We start from the raw sequence: 25,561 nt of genomic DNA on the forward strand, positions 1-25,561 counted from the left end.
CCCAGGAGATACTGCCTGTCAGCGGGCTCAGGAACAACAAAAGGCTCTTCTACACAACAGCATCTCTGGCAGGTGAGCACAAGGCAACCGCCAGTGCTGCCACACACCAAAGTGCTCAAATGCTAGCCAGGTTGGCCATGGTGAGGGTGGTCTTAGGTGAGGATAAGCTTCTGAAGAGAGTGCAGGCTGATGTAGCTGCTGATGGTTCTGTGGCCCAGCTGTCTATCTGGCACCGCAGGTGAAAACATGGAGAGAAAATACCAGAACTGTGTATATGAATAAAAAGCCAGATTAATCTGTGGTTGTTCCAGGAAAGAGTCTCAGAGATCGTGCTCGTGCTGTGCTGCTGGGCAAAGCAGCAAGCTCGTGAGACGATGCAAGGCAGCGAGGTTGAGAAAGGCATGAGGAACAGGAAATCTTCACTCACGAGCAGAAATGTAATGCACTCAACACTACTGAAACCTGCTACGATGATTTACGTGATCAGAAGTCTCTGCGTAGGAGGGGTGGCAGGGAAGGAAGAGGAGGGCACTCTATACTTACAATACATGCCATTATATTTTTTCCTTTAGAATTACAGATCTTTTAGCAGTCAGTGCTTGAAGAAAAACAGATTTACCTTCTCACCAAGGACTGGGAAGAGGCACAGCACATGATACCTGAGCCAGCACAGGACTGCAGGAGCTCAACCTTAAATATATGTTCTCAATGGATAGAAAGAAATAATGCGTTATGAAGGATTTGTGTTTGAGAGTCACACACTAGAAGACTCACGGAGCCAGCGGTAAAATACCACATGCATTTCTAAACACTATAGTTGATAACTTTTCAATGCAGGTTGTTTGCAATGTTAATGCACAGCAGGCAACAAAAGGTCGAGCAGTCGCTGGCTGCCCAGAGAGGCAGCCCAGGCTGGCAGCAGTCCCCATGGAGCGACGAGAAGATGGAGGCAGGCAGCATTGCGCACGCTCAGTACTGCAAAATGGCTATTTTCACATCGCGGGAGGTGGAATAAAACTGACCGTCAAGAAAGACTTTGAAAAAGTAGAGCGAAGAAATAAGAGTCCTTTAAGAGGAGTTCACTGAATGTCTGTAAAACTCCCAATTTCATAGCTAGGAAAACAAGCAACTCACTTAAAAATCCCGTTTGCTAAACGAAGGCTCAGAGTGGAAATGGGATATAGAATAAAGGGTGGTCAATACAAATGAAAAATTACAATGTGTAGGAAACTGATAAGGGAAACTAAAGAAGGAAAAAGAAGGGGAGAATGCATGGCTGGACATGCAAAATCTACTGTTGGGAGCCAAACAAATTCTAGCAATAGGTCCGTTTGTAAGCAGCGATAGGACCATTTTTAAGCAGAGACTGTAGGACTGCTCATAACGATGCAGAAAAAGCAAACATAGTCAATAAATACTTATTCTGTGTTTGGGGAACAAAGGAGAGTAAAGTACTTCCTAGGAGAGATGAAGCTTTCCTAAACCATTAGTATCCTCACCTACATCTAAGGTGGCCAACTAGCACTAAACCGCCAGCACAGATAACGTGTACCCAAAGCTGGGGCGAGTTTTCTGGGCTCTGCTGCTTGTTTTGAGCAAACTTTGGGCTGCCACATCCAGATGGCAAATGGCTCCTTCACAGCAATGTTCACACCCAGCAGTGAAGATGACCTAGTTAACGACTAAATGGTCAGCCTGATATAAGACCCAGCAGCCAGGGCTCATCTGGAATTAAATTAAGAAATAATTAAAGGATGTAAGTCATAACTAAAGTCAGTCGGCATGTCTTTGTGGATAAGAGATCTTGTCAAATGAGCCCGGTGTCACTCTTTAGCGAGCACAGGCTGAGCTGAAAAAGGCACTGTGTACGTTACGGCTGTGCAGGCAGAGCGCTAAGTGCTTCTTGACATTCTGATTTTAGAAGATAGTACTATACAGTATCAATAAAGCACGTTAAATATATTAAGAGCCAGCTGACAGGTCTCAGACAGAAGTCGTCAATGGGGAATCGTTAGCGAGGCTCCACGGGGAGCATGCTAGTCGATATTGTCTTCGATGATCGAGAAGAAAATACAAAATCCTTGCTCAAAAAAATTAGCAGATGACAGGAAGATTGATGTAACGGTAAATATTGATGAGGAGAGAGTGAAATGTGGGTTGCTCGGTAATGCTGAGCCCATTCAAACACTGTATATGTCAATGCAGCCCAGTGCAGAATGACACACCTACAGAGAAGGATTTCAGGCCGTATTTATGAACAGGGACTGTATCCCAGACAAGAGAGAGCCTCCAGAAAGGCTCAAGGGTCACCACGGGTGACCAACCCAACACAAGGCTCTAATGTGATGCTGTGATGAAAAGAGCTGATGCAGTTCTTGGGGGAGAGGAGAGTTACACATATTGCACTGCTGAGACTGACACAGAAACACTCCTGCAATTAAGGTGCCCACGTTTAAAAGGGGACACCAAAAAAACAGAGAGGCTGGAGGGATGAGTCACAAAATTGATCTGAGGGCTGGAGAAAATATCCTGCTGCAAAAGATTTGAGATATATTGAGTTTATTGACAAAAATTCTGCCACCGTCCTCCAAACCAGAGCGGTGCCAACTGCTCTTATCTAGTGAGACATGCAGAGAGCCAGGGACTGGCAGCTGAAGCCCAACAAGTTCAAATGAGTCTCGGGTCAGGATTAGATACCTCTCGGAGATGCTCAGAGGATTAGATACTTCTCAGAGGGCAGCCACAGCCTCTTCAGCTCGTGGAGGAGTGCATGGGCAGCATTTACATCCCTACAGCACACGGGAGGCCAAACGGCATGGTCTAACAGACCCTTTCATACCTAAATCCCACACAAGTGAATCCCAGCGGATAAGTGGAGCTCCAAGGCTAACCCCTGCCACAGACCACAGTGAAGATGGGTGACTCAGGATATAGCACAGGCCTTGGAGCAATGAGGAGCTGGGGAGGCACCGAGCAGCAAAGATGGGTGCTAGCTCCTCAAAGGCAAGGTTCAGAGCTAGAAGCCCTACTAGCTGTGAGGAGTCCCCGTCAAGTCTTGTGCCAGGAGCAGAGCACGTGGGAAAGGACCTCCCGCAGCTCTCGGAGAAACACCAGCAGAGAGTGCTGGCCAAGCAGCTTGGGAAACATCCTGACCCACTTCTCCCTCCTGGTACCCGGCTGTGGGACCGATGGCTGCTGTGGGTGGGAGTGTTACCTCCCATGCCAAAAGCATCTCTGTGTTGACTCACTGCAGCAAACACTTTGCTCTCCTGCTTAGGGAAGAACGCAGCCTTGGTTATTTTGTTACAAAATGCCCATCTTCCTACGCTCGATTCCCTTTCCATGATTAATGCAGAGCGTAGCAAATGCAGAAGGGCTGCAGCTGGTGCATAGGTGGCTTCTGTGCTGGTCTTGGCTCTGAGCTGGCAGCGTCGTCCTCCCATGCCACAAGAGGGGAAGGCAGCCCCGGGTTCAGACCAGGGGGACAGGTAGATGCTATTTTAATGTCTCCACCAAAGGACTGGGTACCTCCAGCAACCACGCACCACGCGGCCATGCCCACTCAGCTCCCTGGCTTCAGAAGGAGAAGGAGAACTACCCCATGGCGAGCAAGGGGATCTTCTCCTACCCAGAGGCACCGCAGAGGGACACGGGCTGAGGACCAGCCCCAACCCTGGTGCAGGCTCCATGGGGACAGAAGCCCACCCAGAGCTACTGGGAAAGTGCCCAGTTTGTGGGAACACGCACCCTTTGGTCGGGACAAAAGGAAGCACAGCATAAAGACACCAAGCCCTTGTGTGGCAGTGCTGGAGATGGGGAATCAGGGCCAGGCAGGTTTTTAACTGGGCTGGAACTGAAATTACGGGGTGGGGGGGGAAAACAACCCTGCTTTGGTTTAAAGAAAGGGGCTGGGGGTATAGGAGAAAAAAGCCTTTCAAGTTTCTATGACAACCGGCACAGTAAGAGCCTACATCGCAACCTCACTTAACACGTTAAAAGCTGCACAGAAACAATGAAAACCAAAACTTTGTTCTACCACCAGGTTCGGGAGGGCTGTTCCCAGCCGGAGAGTGAGCATGCTGCAAGGGGGTGGTCCAGTGATGCCCTGGCCTGGGCACCCAGAGCAGGGCAGCATAGGTTCAACCAGCCCCAACAACTCCTCCTCCTGTCCCCTGGGCTCGAGGGACCACTGAAACCAAGTGGCTCCTTGTCCCGACCTCCCTTGGGCCAAGATATTTAACTCTGGGTATCGAGGGTCCTGGTGCCATCCAGGGCATCTCTGTCCTCATAAATCTGGGTGTAGAGCGCCCCACTACAGTCCTCCAGCCCCATCAGGCATAGGGGCCCAGAGTGCGCACTCCCACACAACAAGCAATGAAAAAGAAAATGAGTAAGAGTTGTATTCATTCATACTTTACAGCAAAGGTGGTCTTCAGCACGACCCATCAGGCACATAACCCGGATCAGGCACATAACCCGGTGCTGTTCTCCTGGGCTGCCTGGAGAGGGGGGCAGCAGTGGGACAGCAGGACCCTTAGCACGGGGCCCCGCGCGCTTCGCTGGGCACAGATCAGCACCAGCTTTCCCAGATTCAAAAGCAAATAGCGATATTAGCCTGGGCAGATAGCCCAGACGCCACAGGGCGAATCAGCTATTGCTTCCTTGATCTTTGAGCTTCCAACCGACCTCTGTCAGCAATGCTCCCTGTCAAGGCTGTGTGCTGTTCCCTCCGCAGCCACAGAGTTAAGAGGAGCCAGAGCCGGCGCTCCCAGCAGCACAGCAAATGTTCTTGGGGGGACAAAACCATTCCCAAGAGGCTGGAGATGCAGATTATCTCCTGCCCCATCGCAAGGCCCTGAAGTGGCACACTTGCACCTCTTGGTGAGCTGCCAGGGCTGGAGGGACTGCACAGCCCCAGCCTGGCACACCACAGCACCCATCGCCCTCCAAACAGCGTCAGGGCAAGGAGTAGCACCAGCCCTCCCAGGGCAGAACCCCCCTCCCCAGAGCAGCCAAGTCTCCAGAAGCTTTTCTGGGCTCAGGGCATTACTGGGAAAGACAGAGCCACCATAGCTTAAAAGACCAGCACACCACAGGGTGGGAGAGACCTTCTGAAGGCCAGAAGGAAAGCTGCAGAACTGTTCAGAGGCTGCAGTACCAGCCGGTCTCCTTCACCTGCTGCAAACACCCAAGGCAACAACTCTCTGCCACACCATGAGCTACCTCCCACCACTCATACCCGTTTCTGCTAGCCCTCCGCTTCCCTTCAGCTCTGGGCCAGTTCTGCTCTCTATCCTCAGACTGGCATTTGTTGAACCACGACATTTCTCCAAAGTACCTTTCCAGGATTCCCTTCCTTTCCCAGCACTCAGAGACGTTTAAAGCCCCTCCACCTGCCTGGAACTCAGGCTCTGAATCCAATGGCCAAACCCCAGGGGAAATATTTTTTAAGCTTGCTATAAAGTTTCAGTGGCTCAGACCCTGCTGCTAGGATACCCTGACCAGCATCGTAATCTTCTTTACTTAATTACGTTGCGTGTGGAGGAGTTAACTCCCTGACTCTTCAGAAAACTGGCTTAGCCAGGATTTGGGGTTGGAAGCTAGGAGCCCATGCTCATGGTCCCTTCAGGGGAGGGCTCTGCTCCCCTTCAGCTGCCAACCTGCACCCACCTGAGGGGCACCCAGCCCACAGACCCCAACCCCTTCTTCCCACCCCCACCGCTCTGCCATCCCACTGCCACCAGAGATGCTGGTGATGGCACTTCATCCTTTCCTACAACTGTAGCTGGGAGAAGCATTCTCCAACCCTGTGAAGGTGGTTTTGGGGCAGTTTCTTGCAGCGTTGACTATCCCATGGCTTCAGTACAGAGAGATGGGCTCGGCATTGCTTCCCCTGCCCCACCGCTTCCCTTTCATCATCTGCACCATCTCTTATGCCCCCTTTCTCTGTGCATCCTCCTCCCACTGCTTGGCACTTTGCAGGTGAACCTGAGCTACCTGAAGAGCATCCCAGCTGAATGACTCTCAGCCACTGCAAAAGAAGTCAAACGTAGCATATATGTGTGTTATTATTATCATTACTATAACAATAATGTCTGAGTTAAGGAGGTAATGAAATGAACACTCAGCTTAGGAACACATCTAGCTTATTATGATGGCCCTTAATGCTTCCAAGATGTAAATACTGATTTCTAGATCCTTAAAAACACCACAGTTTTACAAGATAATGATTCAGCAACGAAACACGCACTGTCATCTAAGTGCTGGCACAGGAAGGTTTTCGTCTAAGAGATTAAATGCTCTGCCTTAAGAGCAGGGTGACAACGAATTAGCTGCAGAGACATCTTGGGTAATGAAGACGGCAAGGCAAAACAAACATGAGCTGCTGCTTTATGTAAGGTGGTTTGAAAGGTTCCTTGTGTGTTTACACGTCTGAGGCTTAAGCACGGAAGGCGGGCAGCAGTTTTTAATCTGAAATGGAGACAGAGCCACGAGGTGCCTGTATAAAAGGGCTGTGGGATGCTGCTGGAGTAAGACGTGGGCTCTGAGACATCAGGTCTCTTCAGCATGGCCACACTGTCCCAAGGGACTGAACGAGCGGATCAATGGAGAGCATTCTGTGTCGCTACAGCAGTGTCTCTCTTGACATCTCAAAGTGCCTGGCAAATATTAACTGCTCCCGAGTGATGACTCTCTTGACAGATGAGCATTGCTCTCAGCAGAGGAGACAGCATGGGGAAGGAGTGCAAGTAGCTCTTGCAGCAAATCAGTGACACTTTAATTAAACCCAGGTATTTCAGTCTACATTTGCTAGGGGTTTTAAGATTGTTATTACTACCAAAATTTCTTTCTTGGTTTGAAGAAAGTGAGTTCCAGTTGATACGTGACAGCGAAGAGCAAATATACGCCACCGGGATTAGCAGACACACCAGCCTTTCTCACCTCCTGTCAAGACACTTCCAGCCAGCCCTTCCAGGAGAGTTATTAAGCAAAAGCGCCAGTCCCAGGAGAGCCTGTTCCTGTCTCTCAGCATGGTGTCCCTGGGTCTTCAGCCAGCAGGTCCTTGCTCAGGAAACTGCCTTGACAAAGCAGTCGAGGGCCCTCTGTCAGAAATTTGGAAGGACCTCTGGAAGGCCAGATATACTAACGACATTGCAGCTGTATTAGCAGCTTCCAAAATCGAGGTGACAAAGGAGCGAGCAGCTCAGGGGCTGGATTCAGCCCAGGAGGTGTTTCTTCCCTGGTCCCTACGAACACCGGTCAGACCCCAGACAGAGTTGGGCTGCAGGCAGGGTTGTGAAGGGGGAGGTACGTGCCCAAACTGCATCAGATGAGAATTATTAGGTCAGGATATATCGTTCTGACATCTGAACAACCTGCTTTGGAAACACAGTGTGAGGAAGGCATCTGTACTGTTTGCATGGGATGGCTGGAGCAGCCAGCGTAGGTGGAGAAACCCATGCAGATGCTGGCTCACTGCTGGACTCGTGGCCATTCCCCATACGCTAGGCTCCTCTCTCAGGAATTTCAGCTACGGGAGCTCTTTGCATGCCTCTTCTTCCTAAGGTGGTCTCTAGCCCATCCAGTTCTCAGGTGATGCCATTTTTTTTAAGATTAACATTTCAGCCTTCTTGACCCAAGCAGCATCCTTGCATTTAACGTGGAAAGAGGGAACGTAACCTCCCAGACACACAAAAAGCCAGGAATCACAGCCCCTGACATGGGCCAGCTACTGCAGGAACATCCATAAGCACCCTCCCTGAAACCCTTGGAAGTCAAAGTGCCTCCCCCAGAGTGGGCAGCAACATTATTTCAGCCCTGGTGGCTCCATCCTGGGCACCTCTGACTTCCGCAGTGGAGGTCCACCTTCACTACGCTTTTCTGGGTGATTGCCACACTACATTTGAGGCAACCCAGTAGGAGACCTTTACCTTAAAACCTCTTGTATGAACTGGGCAGATGGGAAGAGCCTAGTGTAAAGGCCATCAAAGGCTGGTGGGTGAAGGTAGACAGCTCTCCATACCCTTGATGAGCAGTGGACTGTTCCAGGCACTTAGGAAACACCCTACTGCTGACTGAGAAAGACCAATGATAACTATGGGGTGAGGCAACATAATGACAGCATTCCCATTTCTGAAGGGAAGAGGCAACAAAGGAAGGAAAGGTGTCACTCAGGATGACACAAGGAAACCCACCTGACGCAGTACCTGGTGTCCAGGGAAGAGGAGGACACCTGAGCAGAGAAAGTTTCTGAGCATGGCAGGAGCAGAGCAAGATTCACTCCCAGGACAAGCGGTGAATGCCTGCCGACCAAAACCCACTGCTCAGATTTCTGGCGTCTGCGTCTTCTTTTCCTACAACCTACATCTGCTGTGAGAGCCCAAACCCACCAACCCAAGAGCAGGGATGCTCTGACCCCGCTCCCGCAGTGCAGGGGGTTTGGTCGGCAGGGTGAACTGCTGCCTCTGAAGCACAGAAAAGGAAAAGCAGAGGCATAGTCAAGTTTGCTCTGGCACGTGGGGGCTGGAGGGCCAGCCATCCACTGCCAGACTTCTCTCAGATCACCAGCCTCGCCGCACAGATGTGTTCATGAACCACCGCGGCTTGGCTTAGCTCTGCGAACCAGCTGCTTCCCATGCTCCGGCTGCTTGCCGCCACCTTGCCCAGGGCTCGGGGAACACGTCTGCAGAGCTGCTGCAGAAGTGCTGAGCTCTCCCGGGCCCTCGGCAGGTCCACCAGACCTCCAGCAGCTGCTGGGGATCTTTCTCTGCTGAGGAAGACCAGGTCCAGTCCTGCCAGAGGCTGAGAGCCTCCGTAAGGTGCCTGGCCCAGCCTTGCAGATGGGCTGCAGCAGCAAGAGCAGGTCTGCCTGCAACAGCAACAGTGCCAGCAGCAGACGGTGGATCAAAAAGCCAGATCGGATGGGGGCAGTGGTACCAGGCAACATCACGGCCACAAACTCTACCGGTCGCAACCCCAAAACAGCCACTGAGGAATGTAAATAGGATGGGCATAAACCAAAGTCATAATATTATGATTAGCCACGTCACGGCTGATATCACAAGCCACTTGGCCAAAGCATGGTGGTCCCGTAGCCTCATGGCACAGAGGAACAAGTCAGCACCAATAAGACACCCTGTATCTATGAGACCTTCTGCACCAGCACCCACCACTGACCCAACAGCTCTGCAACTTCAGTGAGATGGGAAGCCCGCGTTCCCCCTCTCAAGGTAGGGAAACATCCTTCATTTCTCTGATAAGATGAGCTACAAAAATAGCTCTGTAAATGTTGCTACCTACCACCAAAACCACGCCACAGGAAAACTGAAGAGTAAGAGCTCTTTACATATTTCCTCCAAATCTCTTCCTTAAAGCCTCACAAAAGCTTCAGCTGGAATAGGGACACTAGAGATGCTCCAATCTTTTTTAAGCCTGCTTGTCAAAACACACGCTACAGAAGCACACAGCAGCGCTACAATGAGAAGCACTGAAATCTTGGATGACTGTTAGTAGAGATCACAAAGGCACCGTTATAAGTCTTTGCCAAATGTGTGTTCATTTTGTCACTGCATCCACGATGACTCCATAACCTCCTGGGATATCGCTCTGATCTCCCAGAAAGCCATGTGGGATTAAACGGCCTGGGAAATGGCTCTGGCTGTATTTTCAGAAGTCTTTAGCTGCCAACAGTCTTGGAAAGCTGATGATCAGCACTGCCTTGGGGTGAGTGGACAGAAGAGCTCCCTGAAAACAGACTTTTCACTGCGGACCTAGGAGACTAGCACGGAGTTTTAAAAACTTTTGGTGGCATAAAGGAAGAGGAACCAGCAGAAAACTGAAGAACAACCCCCCCCCGACACTTGCGCTCCCCATCACAGACAGCGAGCAGGCAGCTCCGTAAGGCGCTCCGTGACACAGCCTGCCATCCCCGGTGCGCCCCGGACGTGCCTCCTCTGATGTCAAGAGTAACTTGGACCGAACAGCGAGGGAAAATGCTGCCTCAGTGCTCACTGCGTGCTCGGGCATTGCTGGGAAGCAGCTCTGCAGGAACGTTTTGGAAAGCAGCAAAGAAAGAGCAGGAGCAGAAGTACAGTGAGTTTCGGAGGAGAAAAGGTTTTCTCAACCCAATTCCTTCTGAATCCTCCAAAACCATGCTCCTCTGACAACCCTGCACATCAGAGCACTCTTCCACAACTTCAGAACCACCTATGGCGTTTTTTTCAGAAGAAACAGAGCAGGAGCAGCACAAGGTCCCACATGCAACATGCTCAGCAGCACGATGCACAGCTGCTTAGTGGTCAGGCCAGAACCAAACCTCTCAGCGCGGCTTTTAATAGAGTTTGACCTTATCCAAATAATGATGGTATCAGACACATCCTTCCAGCAAAGAGACAACCTTCTTGCCTCAAAGGTGCCATGCTGCGGCGAGGCTCTGCAAATGCTGGGTGCAACAACACAACTGGCCTGCGAGTGGAAGCTCCTCTTGCACTTTAATACGGGTCTCAGAGGTTGACAGCTCTAAGTGCTCCGCTCTCGCTCCCTTGCTTATGGACTGTCGCAGCCAGCTCAGAGCCATGGCCAAGGGCACGCGCGAAGTAACCAACTGCTTGTGTTAGTGGGGTGATCTGCAGATCCTTTGTTCGTGTTGATGAATATGGTGGCCCCAGAGAGCCCCTTCCTTTCCTCTCACCGTGCTTTACAAAACACAATGGATGGAAGATGACAGGCATCAACGTCAAAGCACGGGCTGCGGAAGACATGCTTCAAGATCAGCCCATTGCAACACAGAACGAAACCCTTCAGTTCTCCAAAGCAGCTCATCTGTGTAAACCCAGAGCAGAGGGAGCCAGAGGTGGGAAAGGTCACCCCTGCATCCCCCGCTCCCTGGCCGCCAGGTCCCAGCTCTGTCTCTCAGGCTCAGTCAAGCTGTCCCGATTCCCTCTGACCTGATTTAATGATTTGCATATGCCCTGAAGCCAAAATGATTGACAGCCCTTCCACCGTTATCCTCACAGCAGCTATTCTTGTACATTCAAATGTCTAATCTTAGCAAGCCACAGAGCTGCTCGGTAACATGGACCAACCGGGAATTTCCATGCAATTACTGACCACGGCTACTGGCACTTACTTTGGCTGGTAAAAGTCCTTCTTGTCCGCTGACCCCAGGCTCTGCAAGACACAAAAGACAGGTGTATTTCTTTAACCCTTTGCCAAGCAAGTATCATTGATGAAGATGTGTGGTGAGCAGGAAAAGGCATGTGTCTGTGACTTTCGCTGCCTGGTGGGTATGTGTGGGCTGGCTGAACAGGGCAGGCAGCTCAAGACCTCCAGCCGCCAAATGCGCTGTAGGTAGAGCCCACAGCAGCCAAGGGTGTAAAAATAAAGAGTCAAAGCAGAGGTGTGGGGATGCGTTAGGTCTGAACCCAATGTATTCAGGCATGTCTGTGTCTCCCATCACTTGCAGAAGCGTGGCACATTGTGTCAGGAGGGGACTCATGTCCTCTCAAGCCTACCCAGCTGCAAAGAGGATGAGGTGCAGGGCTGGCAGGGAGACCGAGCCACCATCGCCTGCAGTGCGTCTCAGGCAGGGCAGGGGACTGAGCCCAAGGCCCACAGCCACTCCCCAGGGACCGGACCACAAAATTCTTCTGCTGAGAAAAATTACATCAGACCCCAAGCATGTGCAAGCCTGGGAAGCAGAGACAGCCCGATGCACACTCAGGTTCCCATGTGTCAGCATTTTCCTGAGTGCCGCCAACTGCACTGACAACAAGGTCTAGTAGAAGTCTGACAGCATCCCAACCTGGGCTGCCGGAGCCCCAGGGCCCCCTGGGAGACCCCAGCCAGGCTGAGCCTCCCCGCAGGGAGCCCAGGGGCGACGGGCATCCTGCAGACCCCGCTTTGGGTGCAAGGCAGGGCACGTGCGTGACACGCATAGAGAGCACACATGCACCGCTGTGCCTTGCCCTGCTGTCCGATGGGGCCGTATACACCTACATACACCCGAGTCTCTGCCCTCCAACATGCCTTGTCCTGGAGGCACCCGCAGCGGAGGCTGTCCCCCTCCGAGGCCCCAGTTCATGGCACGTGCTTGCGGAGTGCGGAAGAGCCCCCACCACCCAAGGGACGCAGAAGGGCAGGCTGTGCCAGACATAGCGGGATGCTCACGGCGGGTGGCGCCGGGGCAGACAGACAGACAGACCCACCAAACCTGGGTGTCAGCAAAGCCGTCGCACTGCTGTAGCCCTCTCCTCCTCCTCCTCCTCCTCCTCCTCTCGGGGACGGTCCTCACCTTTGTGCCTTGCCGGGATGGGGGATGGTGGGCAGCAGCATGGGGTGGCCCCGCCACCCACCCCGTCCCTGTCCCCGCACAGGCAGCGGGCGTGTGCCAGCGTGCGTGCACGCTCGCGGGAAGCAGGCTCGGGCTCTGGGGCTGCTGTTGTAGTTTTGCTCCGTGGTTGCCAGGCAATGGCGACTGCGAACACCAAAGCAGCGGGGCCGAATGCTAATCAGGGGCGCAGGAGCTCTCCCCGCGCTCTCTGCCGGCGCTCCCCTCGCTGGCCAAAGCCGCTGGCTGCTCTGCCCCTGGGACTGAAAAGCAAGTGGGGGGAGGAGGGCCCCAGCTTTTAAGCAGGCAGGGATCCACTGTCACCAAAACATCCTCCCAAAAGGGAACTCTGGCCAAGCCAGCAAGATGGGCTGACCTTCTCCCCAGCGTAGAGGTGTTGGTCGGACAGTGGTGCAGGGGGGCTGCAACGAAACCCGCAGCGCCGGGTATGCGGAGCTGGATGTGTGCCACACTCTTGCACGTCTCACGTGCCCATGGGGCCAGGGGACACACCTGAGCTCCGTCTTGGGGTAGAGCTTGCAGTGCACAAGGAGCAGCCCTTTGGGGTGGGAAGATCTCACCTGCCCACGTGCCAAATGCCGTGCCGGCATGCAAAAGCTTGATGGGCTCTGAGCAATCCCCACCGGGCAGAGACAGCGGCACCCTTTGGCTCTCCCTCTGCTTCCCCTCCTTTGACACGACAGAAGCTACAGCAAAGCCCCACGGGATTGATGGCCAGACACCAGAATGGGGTGGTCAAATGCTTGCACGGGCTGCCCAGAGAGGTGTTGGAGTCTCCAGCCTTGGACACATTCAAAACCCAACTGGACATGGTCCTGGGTGTCCAGGACAACCAGGTGTAGGTGACCCTGCCTTGAGCAGGGTGTTGGACTGGGTGATCTCCTCAACCACCCAGTGCATTCCTGAAGCAGCAGAGAAAAGAGCACAGCAGTAACTGCACAGAGCAAATGCCCTGGGCAATGGGACGTGTCCTCCAAGCCCACAGCACGTCCGGGAACAACTCCACTCCCTCGGGCACAGCATTCCCATGAGATATTTCCTTACTTCTTTAAACTTGACACCTAAAGCCCAGGGTGCCAGCTCCCAAACTATGGATTGACTGCAACGAGGGTGATGAGCCATGACAAATTCAGTTCCATCTGATATCTGTGCTCGCAGGGATCACGGAGAACTGTTGATATTTAAGGAGAAACCACTCGCAAACAGCTTTCTCAACACCACTGAAATGACACATGGAAAACCTGTATCCCGTGCAGTCAGACCTCTGCTGCAGCTGAGGTCCATGGGAGAAAGCTCTCATCAACCCCATAAGTCCTTTGCCAGCTCCAGGCAGTACCTGCCCTTTCTAGAGCACTGAGAACAGCAGGAAACAATGCTGATGCTCTTCTACCTTTCTAAAATGCTGGGGGGACTATCACTATCACCAATATTCCCAGCACGGGAGATGGCAAAATCAGCAGTAGCCCCTTCACACAGTCATGGGTATCACGGGCGTTAACCTCCCCTCATCTGTTGCTAGGATGGAGGTGCAGGTCTCTGAAATCAACCCCTAACAAGGGAAAACCACATGGAAACTTGGGGAAGAAGAAAAGATCACCTTGCAAGTTCAGCTCTTGCAGACAAAGGAGGTGGAGGAGCTTTAGCGAAGCCGCATGCTCTGTGCCGGCGCCGTGCCACGGCTGCAGGTGAGCAGCACCACGGGCACGGCAGCCTGCCCGCCCCTCCGCACGCTCCACGGCTCACAAGCCCGTGCAGTCCACAAGCCGCTGGCAGGATGAGCTACACGAGCATGCTAAGAGAAGGGGTTACCTTGAGCTTATCAAGCAATTGTTTTTTAAGAGTCATGGAAAACTGAGAAGGTTTTAGATATCTGCAATAAAACAATGAGGCACTAACTTTGCAGAGCGGAAAAAAACCCCAAGCAATAAAATGGGGAGTGATCACAGCAATGATTAGCCAAAATAGCTTATTTTAAAGCTTATTAAGAAAATAGCAAATGGGGAGGAAAAGCAGAATTCCAGCAACGTGTCCCAGGAATCGGGCCTGGAGCAAGGCCAGGAGCTGTGGATCAGCTCCTGGCTCTACCACCACCCCAAGGTCTGGCCTTGAGCCATTTCTTCCCTCTTCATGCCTCAGTTTCCCCACATTGCCCCTGCACAGCCCTTTGCCTCCTTACTCTCTTCCCAGAAGAGAAAGGAACCATGCCCAGCAGTCAGATGAAGTTACGCAGGTCCATCCCATGACGTTGCATTTCTTTCTCCCAAGCGTGCACAAAAGCAAAGTGGTCGTGGATCTAGAGGGCTCCCGGAGAGCAGCTGGAAAGCACTTGGCCACAAGAATCACCAGCAAATGGAGAAGAGCTTGCTGGTGGATGGCAGAGGTGATGCCTGGGCAGGAGAAGGTGCTCAGGGCCAGCAGCAAGACCCAAGGCAAGGACATGTTTTTGACCACCTCTAAGCAAGATCCTCATGAAAAAGTGGAAGGAGGAGTGAGTGCAGGCACACGTGGTGTCACAGCAGGAGCCACGGACAGGGACTGCCCACCGAGGAGGTTAATAAACCAGGTAGAGGATAAACCAAACGACACTCTGCTTTGAAAACTACAAGTGAAGCAGCACAGAGCCATCAGCAGGAGGAAGGAGGCGAGAAGGCAGCGATGCCCTAAGAGACCACAGGGCACCTTGGGGCTGGCCTGACTTTGTGCAGCAGGTCACTACAAGATGCAGCTGTAGTAAAATTAAAATGCCCAAGGCATTTTGCCAAGGGCACGGACAGAGCTCAGCGCAGCACCTGGAAAGATCCTCCCAAGCAGGGGAACTGGCCTTCACTGACGGCTTAAAGGTATTAATTAGAAAGCACTTAGGGAATCGGTGATGGGAGGCTGCGGGCCGCACCGAGCGTGGGTGCTGCCTGCTTTAGCGCGGTGCCTGAAGCGGCAGGAGCCGAAGCATCTCCCCTGAGGCAGCAGCGTAGGCTGTGACAGTGCCACCAGCCATCACCTCTGTCCCACTGCACCGAGTACCGCGGCCTCAGCCAGCATCCACAGAGGAAGGTTATGGAAAAGTGATCAAGGGAAGGACGGGCCGTAAGGAAGCAGAGCGGGGTAAAGGGAACATGCAGCCTGGATCTTCGGAAAAATGTCCTGGCACTGAGATTGAACAGAGTTTGAACCAACTCCAGTGGGAGGGATAGAGCAGCGTTTCTAAGGGCTTTGAAAAAGCCGACTAGATAAACCATTGAGACTGGCGCAGAGGGGACAGTTCTGGCCTTACAGGGAGCTGGGACCAGCTTTTCTCCTCCTGCCTGTGCCTGGGGACGGAAAGAGGCAGAGAGCTCCCAAAAATGAGCAAAAGGTGACCTGGCATTTTCCCCTGCCTTCTGGGAGGAAAGATCAATTCCTCCTGAACGGATATGGGATCTGGAGGCTTTTATCTATGCAGCTATACAATAAAAAAATCAAATGCCAGCCTACATTCACGCACTGTTGTTGGTTGATCTACGGGCTTCCAGGATAGTTCTCTGCTGGTGGCTCCTGTGCATCAAAGCATAGCTGGGGTCTCCAGAGAGGCACGGCTGCGGTGTAATGGCTCAGCTCCCAAAATAAATCTGGGAGACCCAGAGGCTCCCAGAGACCTCCTGCTGCTGCTCAGGATGCTGGGGAGACCCTGGCCTTCCCTGGAGGGATGAAGGGAGTGGAGCATCCCCCAGTTCAAAGAGTCCCCTGCAAGCCCCGAGCCCCCCCGCAGCATGAGTCACCCTCCAGCAGGACCCGCTGCGCTGCTTCTCGCTTGCTCACTTCATTGATGACTCAGGGTTTAGGAAGCACATTTTAAATCCCTTAATGAAATAATGGAGAGAGTCATTTTCATCGGCGTGTATTTTTAAAACAAATACTTCAAGTGAGGCTTGTGCCCATCTCCACCCTTTCCTCCCGAGACACAGAGGCGAGCGACCGCGGGGACCAGCAGCATGGGGGCATCTGGAGGGGCAGGAGCAGCCCCCGCCACCCTGGCACGTGGTGCTGGGCAAGGCAGCTACCAAAAAGCTGCCAGGCTACACCCTCCATCCCTCTGGCGTTCATGCTCCTGCTGCTGGCAGGGCCAGGAGAGGAGGGTGGGAGACCAGGATGATGTCCCAGAGCCTGGCAGTGCCCCCAGTGCCTCGCTCCCCCCCGGTGCGTGCCTTCTGAGCGCCTGCCCTTTTGGATGCGGCCAGGCACCGCCTTTAATCTCTTTGCTCTGCAGAGGAAACAACCACCCGAGCAGAGACAGCAGCAGAAGGGGACGCTGGTGCCAAGCCCACAGCTCCTGGGTGCCAGGATGCAGCCTGCCAAGAAGCAGGGATTGCCTGCCAACATGATTAAGAAAGTGTTGTCTCAAGGTCATTACCACCACTATCCTCTGCCCCTCCCCATATAAGAATACCTGAGCCAGGCTTGCACTGCCCTAGTTTTGATTAAAGGACCTCTCTGTGCGATTCTCAGAGCCCTTCTGCTCTTGCAGAAACGTGCAACATCAATGTTGAAAGTGCAATGTCATAGGAAACACCTTAGAAATGCTACGAGGGAAAAGGGAAGGCAACGGGACACCAACTTTCCTGGTGCTTTTACACTAAAACAAGACAAACTGAGAGGCCAGGGTAGTTTTATTTGCCGTAAAGGAATCGCCATAAGGACCCATGCCCAGGTTCTCAAAAAGCACCTTTGCAGGGGTGTAAAAAAGCAGCCTCCCAAACTAGTAGAGCAACACCCAGCTGCATCTGGGCCATCGCTAAGTCTTGCCCAGTGGATCAAAACCAGTGACCTGAGCGCAGCCCAGGCACCCGGCTCTTCTCGTCTTCCCGGTGGCGTTCCCACCGCTGCCCTTCCCAACCCTCCTCGCCAGGGCAGGGCGATCGCACGGCCCTACACACAATGACCCGGCTCCATTCGGCATTGCAAAACAAGCACCTTTTAAATACCGGATTTTGTATGAAACGTCAAAGACATTTGTGGGCTTATCTCTTTATTTAAAACATGACCCACGATTTTTGCAAAGCCTTTGCAAACCTATGAGAATCTGGGCCAACATGAAATTATTCTCTTAATTTCACATTTCAGGCACTAAGTAAACTATTTTGCAAGTTATTTAAATCATACATTTAACAAGCCCAAGTTACACAACCTATATAAGCTACCAGGCAGGCTTCCCTAGGACAGCTCATCTCCAGAGCCAGCCTTGCTGGTCCCTGATAAGAAGTAGTACAACATGCTGTAGACAGAAAAGATGAGATCAGTTTAAAGGACCACTCTGAATTCTGAAATTCAGCCAAGCTGGGGAGATAACAGACACGGGGTTGGAAACAAGGATGCTCATGCAGGGGCTAAGGCAGAGGTATTGTATTATTTATTTATTCACGCCAGCAGACATCAATCCTGTTGTGCTTTTTCCTCTCCTAAATGTTGCCAAGTGTAATCTCAGCTCATCTTTTTCTGGGCAGTGTCCCTTGGAGAACAAAGTTATTAGCAAGGCTGAAGAAGCCTCATGCAATTATTTAGAAACTACACCAAAATAATCCCCAAAGACAAGCAGCTGCTTGCAGGTGGCAGCTTTCTAAGTCATTCCCATAAAATCTGGCTCAGTAACTCTCAGCGTAATCAATGCCCACACAAACAAAAGAGAGAAAAACTGAGGGATGAGTTATTTTTCCATGCTAGAAGAGGATTCTGCAAAACAAACTTGTGGGCCAACACAAATAGCGGTCTAGGCTGCAAACCTGCCATCCACGCCTGGTCACCTGCTGGGACCTCCGCACCTGCCCCACCAGCCGCAGCATCCCTGAGCCGGGTCCTCGAGCCGGGCTGGGCAGATTCCAGGGGGATGTGGGCATGGGCAGCAGGCGCTTGGCCCCCAGGGCAGGACAGGGTGAGAGGGCCGAGTCTGCACAGTCTGTACCCCCCATCCCGGCTTCTCGCCCGTGGATCCTGGCGGTTCGTGCTTTCAGGCACAGCCATTCATCAAGCTCCGCGTATCTGCAACATGCTGCATTTATGAGTAATTGGGAGTTGATGCCTGACAGTCGGAAGGGGAATAAAATTCAGAGCCTGGGATGCGAGCGGGTTGTTTGGAAGGAGGAGGAAGGAGATATCGCCCCCCCCCCCGCCAGCAGCATCCCTCCAAGCAAGGGCCGACCCACTCAGAGCATCCCGGGGCTTGGCACACCATGCACCCCCGTGTCCCTCCAGCCCATGGCCTCTGGCATGGGCTTGGCCAAGAAACCAAAGGGCTGTGGGAGCGCTGCCTACTCCCCTGCGGACACCAGCTCCCCTCCATGGGCTCCGGCACCCATCCCACTTGCCATCGCGACCTGCCCCCAGCACTATACCCCCTCGAAACAGCCCTGCTCCAGCACTGCCAGGGCCCCAGGCTAATACAGCCCTGAGTCTCCCAAAAACCCAAATTTGAGGCCAGATGAACCCTCAATCCTAAAACCTGAATTTCAGTCTGGATGAACCAGATTGCTCAGCTGAAAATCATGGTGATAACTCCTGCCTTCGATGTGGCAGTGCTGCAAACCAGCTCACACCCGGGAGGGAGCTCCAGGCCACGCGGCTGGGCGCAGCTTTGCACCTCCAAAGGCAAGCCTTGCTGGAGAGCAGATCCTTGCCTGCGTGCCGGAGCACAGGGGTGATTAAGGAACGGAGGACAGGGGTGATTAAGAAAGGGTGGGTCACAATGCAGAACAAAATCTGGTGGCAGGTCAGGCTGGGGCAGCAGCACTGCCTGCCCAGATGGAGAGATGGAAGGGGCAGGCTCGAGGGAGGGAAGAAGACACATGCCGTTGGAAATCAGAAAAGGGCCTTGGTCCTCTCGGGGGATGGCATTTCGGCAGAGCTGAAGCACCGGTAGACGATGGGGGGTTGCGTGAGCCACCAGTGTTTCTGCATGTGCCAGCCCCAGCCTCTCGCTGTTGTGATCCTGCCTCCTCCTCCCTCAACTACAAAGGCTCCGAGGAGGGGGCGGGCGATTCCCCGCAGACCCGACCCAGCCAGGGGAGGATGCCAATGGCTCTAACATGTTCATTCTTCAGCGGCTAGCTCATCCCAGCCCAGCTCTGGAGCGGGAGTCTGAACCAGCTATCACACTCGCCTGCAAACAGCACTGACCCTGTGCACGCACACGGGGCATTGACACGCATCCACATTGGGCTTTGAGTCCGACGGAAGGTGAAAAACATGCCAAAAAGTAGAGAAAAGCGCTTTTGGACCATTTGGGGGGAAGGAGAAGGGAAACATGGCTATGCACGCGAGGTACTCCGAGGCAATCCAGGGAACAGAAACGAAGTCCTGCAGCTACCCCCCAGCAGAGCAGCTCAACCCACACCTGGAAGCCAGAGGAGCTCGTGGTGTCCTCCAAGCAGCTCTCCCCACCGGAGGTGCCATGGACCCACCCAGGAAGGGGTCCTGTGTTTCACCGGCTCCCCTGGCCGGCGCATCCTGACACCGCAGTCGTGCTTGGACGCCAACCTGAACCCACCACCTCGCCACGCCAGGACAGCCTCTTGTGAGCAGGTGGACACCCATGCTCCAGCATCTCATCTTACCAGAGGCCGAATGCTCTTCTCTGGTTGCTCATCCACCCCCACGTCTGGGACCCAGGAAAACACCAAAGTCTCCCTTCCTAAGGGCTGAAATGCAAACATAAACCTGGTTCTTTGGAAAACAGGCTTCATCTTTCACCCAACCTATATCTGACCCCCAGGAAAGTAATGGGATGGGTTCTCCTGGAGAGCAGCCCCATTACTGGTCCCTCGCTCCAGAGCACGTCTCAGCAGCTCACCCTGGCCCTGCCAACAGGTTGTATTCATGAGGCCCAGGCCAAGCCAGAGCAGTGCCGAACTCCCCAACGTCATTAAATTCTGCTTCCTCCTCCTCCTTGGAGTGCACCCTTGCAGGTGCGTTGCACAGAGGAGCAAAGATCTGTGCACGCGTGCGTGTCGGACCAAGGAGGAACAGAGCAAGCCCCAGTGCCACAAGCCGTGCCGGCGCAGCCCCAGCACCCGCCAGCCCTGCCCCCCAGCAGCACCCGGTGACCCCCCCCTCCCTCAGTCTCCTTCCACTCAGCAACTAAACGCACACAACTGGGTTGGCTGCAGCACGAACCCTCACAACCAACTTTGGGTTCCTCATCAGCCGGGGTAACGAGGACAGGCTCCGTCCCCGAGCCTGCCTTCCTACCGGGAGGAAAAGCAGGTCTGTTAATGAGCATCTGCCAACACCCCCCAATCAACAAGTCCATTTGCACCCGTCTTTCATGCCCCTGCCACCGCGCCTTCTCTTGCCTTCCCACCCCCTCTCAGCATCTCCCCCAGCATTCTCCCACCCCTGCTTTCCCCAGCGAAGCCTCTTCCCAGGCCACGCTCCCGGCGCCAACAGGGGCTGCTCACCCGCAATCCCCTTGCAGCTCACACCACGCTAAGGCAGACCCGAACTTCAAAGCATTTCTTTACCGAGAGCTCATCCAGGAAACTTCTATTGTACTGCTACATGCCTGTAAAAATTAATTTATGCATATATATACATGCATGCACGCACAGCCTCTTTATTAAAAAGTTTCTCTTTCTGGAAGGACCTCCCTGAGCCGTGCTGAGGGCTGGCACAGACCGAGCCGTGCACTTGCTGCTCATCGGAGCTTCTCTGGATGAAAGAACTTGTCAAATTACTGGCAAAACCACCAGAGCTTATAAACTCCGCCAGCTCAACAACAACCTCCAGGGTAACACGCACGCACAGGCGTAGGCACCTTCTCTCCATGTTTTTATTAATCAAATCCTTAATTAGGTAGGTAAGGGCACAGGAGCTGCAAGGGAGGAGCGGCAGACACCCAGGCTGTATATTCATTGATAGCCGGTACCAACACCGTGCTGCACATGCGCTATTTTCTACCTTATTTTTATTTCTTTCCTGATTACAGCCTGCAAACTATTACTGCAACTTTAAGCACATCGAGAAAGAGCTGTGCTTGGGCTTAAGTGTTTGCAGAATCAGGGCCGAGATGTGTAGCTGAATATGCTGCTATTTATAGTGTTAAGCCCTGAGCACGGCACGCGCAGGGGGTGCAGCACGGCTGAGTTCGTGTTGCCGCTAGAACCTGGGTTTTTTTATTTTGCCTCATTTAAGGGGGTGTCAGCTGCCTGGTCTTAATGTTGCATTCATGCACTGCCTGGTATTTTCAAACATTTTTGGTTTTTTTTAATCTTTGGGCATACCAGCTCATACATGTTTATACTGGTTTATAGGTGAAGTTATATATTTCATCACTGAAAGAAAAAAAAAAAAGGCAAGAAAAAAGGCTAGAAGCCGAGTAGTCAGCTCTCAGCTTCAAGGGCCTGCAGTTAATTACACCCTGTCCTCCAGCATGTACTTCACATGCTGCATTGCCAGCCCCGCAGCCTGGCTGGGTGTCAAGCAGCCTGACAGCAGGTCTGCCCGCCAACCCGGCTAATTATAGTGCGGGGAGCAAACGAGCGGGCACCCTCCCCGTAGCACGCTCCGCTCAATCAGCTGCGGCCTCCTGGGGTGCGGAGGACCCGGGGCTGCAGCTCGAGCTGGGAAAGACCATTCCCCTCAGGCATCCACTGGTGGGCACCACAAGGATGAGGGTCTCCAGGAGAGAACTTCAGGTGGTGTCCAAGGGCCTTGACCCCCCCCAGGAGCACCTTGGCAGGGGGCAGGCTCACCACCCACCACCCCAGCCAGCCTTCACCCTGCCCCTCTGGAGCAGGCTGAGCACAGCTGGTCCCATCCGAAGTCCGGCAGCCTTCTGACCAGCGGGTCCACCTCTCCTTGGACAGACCTCTGCACCTCCCTTGTTTTCTCCCTCTGCCTTCACCTGCCCCCGGTACTGGGTCTGGGGGGTACCCCTCCACTCAGTCTGAAAAATTGAGATGAGTGGGTACATCCCGCTCTCCTCCGGCAGCCTCGCCCCCTCAGCAGGGACAAGCCACCAGATGCAAGTGGACGACAGCGTGAGGGTCCCCACAGCGAGGTCCCCCACCCCAACTGCCTGAGGTTTGCTGTCCCACCGGGGAGCCTGGGCACCGCAGGCCCCTGCACAGGCAGCACGCAGGCAGCTGTGCCTTTGCTCTGGTGAGCAGGACCAGGGCCACTGCAGCACAGCACCCTCGGGAAGCGCCCTCTGCCAACGAATCACTCCTTTGCTAACACACCTGGAAAAGGGAGAGGATCTGGCTGGAGCAGGGATCCGGCCAACCTGGCCGGTCACCCACCCACTGATGAGCTATTAATAACCACCGTGCACGCAAGACCTGCAGGAACATGAACCAGGCTGTCAGCAGGGGACCAAATAAAACCCAGCCCTTACACTGGACATCATCCAGCCAGAGCTCGAAACGCCATCGGAGAGCAGGTCTCTCATTCTTTTGGCCCAGAAAGTGGCTCCCCGAGGTTATACAACGTCTGAGTCAAACTATGTAAATACAAATCCTCACTCCTGGGAACCTGGCTGCCGGCAGCCGGCTCCGTGCCCGTCAACCACGGCATGATGCAAACGCAACCACGATATGCTCTTAACTTAACTGAGACCTCAGAGGAGGAGCGGAGCCGCTTGCAGAACAACATGCCCACTGCAAAATAACGATGCTCTTCGCAGCTGGCCTCTTCATCCTCCTCCTCCTCCTCGGCAGCCAGCAGCGATCCTGTCGCACCAGGAAACCCGCTCCTGCACTGCTCGTCCCCGGGAAGCTGATGGCTCTGGGCGGGCTGGGGGGCACGGGAGGCTACAATGCGCTCTTCGGTTTTGGTCAGGAAAGGGAGCAGATGTGACTCAGGGGGAGCAGAGGCACTGAGTGAGAAGGCGATATTTATACAGATGCTTTATGGAGCAAAACCGCTGCTTAAAGAGAGCAGGCAGGACTTCAGTGCCGGGGTAACACTTAAGGGTCCATGCTGAGCACCCCTTTCCCACCATCACCGACTCAAGATAACTTCTCTAGGCCTAAAAATTCATGTTTAGTCTCAAACCAAAAGCGGTTCTTTTAAAAACAGGGCTTGAAGTGTATCAGCCAACCCATTTTGGAGCTGTAAGGCTCTCCGAAATTAATATGCTGCAGGCTTTTGGGAGCAGACACTAATGTCCGTGTTCCTCCGGTCCTTGCCGCCACACAGCCCTTGTCCCTCTGTGGACCCCAAGGACACCAGCCCCACTCTTCAGTCTCATCCTCCTCGCCTGCACCTCTGCGGTGGCTGGCAGCTCTGCCAGACAGCCCCCCTCCCTGGGCACTGCCCCAGGGCACAAAAATAGGTTCAGGAGTGCTGGGGGAAGGAAGGGGGAGCACAAAGTGCCCTGGGAGAGCCCAGGTGCCCCAAGAGCCGGCGGGAGAACAGCCCTGGGGCACCGAAGCCCACGCTGGAACTGTGCCCGTCAGCAGAGTCAGGGGTTTTAGGCTGAATTTGCATCCCGCTGCACCACCAGAGAAAGCTGGAAAATGAGCATCTTCAGAAAGCAACGCCCACCGCCACGGTGGGTAGAGGCGGGCAGAAAGCCTGGGGCTGCTTACTTGGACGGGTTTGTAAGAAATGTATATACCACAAAAAAATGTTTAAACAGAGAAAAACATACAAAAACATTAACTATGTACATTACAGGTGAGGCTTTAAGTAGAAAAAGTCCCTTGAGATTTGCACGCCACCACTTCTCATCCAGACAGGACAGTAAAAAGGCGAAGGGGTATGAGGATACCCCTCCACACCCCAAAAGCAAGCAGCTTGCCCCGTAAAGCCAACCCCAGCCGGCAGCAAGGTTGAGTTCAGCACACGTGGAGATGGGGGGGACTTTGCCACATGCCCGAGCCCACCTGCCTGGGCCGAAAGGGACCGGGATGGCCAGGCCTGCCCTCGCTGCCCAAGCTTGCCGAGAGACCGCATCAGTACGCTAAGTATTTACACGGGCTCCAGCCGGCCCACCACCGCTAAATATTTAGGCATCGAACTCCATAAAGGAAGCGCAAGACACACTACAGAATAAATTGAGTACATTAGAAAAAGCCCGGAGGGGAAAAATAGATTTTTGGAACGTGTTCTCAATCTCATTAATTGGGAAGACAGCCTTGGAGGGGGAAAAAAAATTATGATATTCCTCCCCAAACCATTATCCACTCTTCAGAGTGTATCATATGAAAACAGTTATATAAAAGAATAAATTATATTTGGAATGGCAAGAACCCCAGAATAAAGCTAGAAACTCTGATGTTCCCATATAAAGATAGGAGACAGTTATCTGTTCCAAATTTTCAAGTTTTCTGCTGCGCCAATTCAAATTCACTACATACCAGCATGGCCATACAAAGGGGACTCCACCCATGTAATCTTGGAACGAGCAATAATCCCCCAAACTATCAATTTAATGTATGGGGATACAAAATGAGACAAGAATGTACTCGCAGAACGAGCAATCCATTAACGACATGGCAAAAGGCACCAGAACAGGCACACAGGAATATCTATTTAAAGTGACATTTGCATTGAAAGACCGGATCTGAAATTAAGATTTCTGCATGCAGACATCATAGATTCTGCAAATTAAAAGGCTGTTTCTAGATCCAATGTGAATTTTATTTTTTGTTTTATTTTCTACTGTTTGTTCAGTGTCACGTTTCTTGGCCGGCACTAGAAAAACAGCTCTTCGTCGGGATTTTTTAAATTAACTTTGCTTCTGATTGGCTTTCCAGCCCATCTCGCTCGGTCTCTCCTGAGTAGCAGAGGAGCGGGGTTGGTTTAGGGGCAGCTCTATAGGGGTGCGAGGGCTGGAGCCAGGCAGGGTTCTCTTAGCCTGAAGCACGTGCAGATGCCCCGGTGCCAGCCCAGGGGGGATGCGGACACTGGCGTGCAGCACACAACCACGCAGGTGCCAGCTTCCCCACGCACAGGTGGCCCCGGGCTCCCCCTTACCCTGCATTATATCCGAGGTGGATAAAATCCTCCCTTTTCACAGATTTCTGTAGACGCAACACACCATCAGAAACCTGGATGCTGTTAGCCCGTTACAGCCATCTCTGCCCCAAGAGCGCGCGGGGCTGGCGTGGGATCAGGCGCTGCGGTGAGACGCAGGCGATGCGGCACACGGGGAAGGAGGATGCGATCCTGCGGTCTGACGGCCTGCTCCCGAGCCCTGGTGAACGTGCTGTCACATTTGAAACCACACAACAAGCTAGTTCC

The 25,561-nt window shown here is 53.3% G+C and overlaps 1 protein-coding gene across 1 annotated transcript in view; it reads right to left on the bottom strand.

The window, feature by feature from the left end:
• Window positions 1-25,561, bottom strand: part of LOC103919686 (ankyrin repeat and fibronectin type-III domain-containing protein 1-like) — a gene marked incomplete at its 3' end in the record, with an annotated part of 187,168 nt that overhangs the window by 63,254 nt on the left and 98,353 nt on the right. Inside the window, exon 4 of the mRNA XM_009327232.1 lies at window positions 11,129-11,169. Coding sequence (XP_009325507.1) covers window positions 11,129-11,169 — 41 coding nt within the window. The remainder of the gene's footprint in view (window positions 1-11,128; window positions 11,170-25,561) is intronic.

This window comes from Pygoscelis adeliae, unplaced genomic scaffold, assembly GCF_000699105.1.
Source record: "Pygoscelis adeliae isolate BGI_AS28 unplaced genomic scaffold, ASM69910v1 Scaffold461, whole genome shotgun sequence".
Lineage (NCBI taxonomy): Eukaryota > Metazoa > Chordata > Aves > Sphenisciformes > Spheniscidae > Pygoscelis > Pygoscelis adeliae.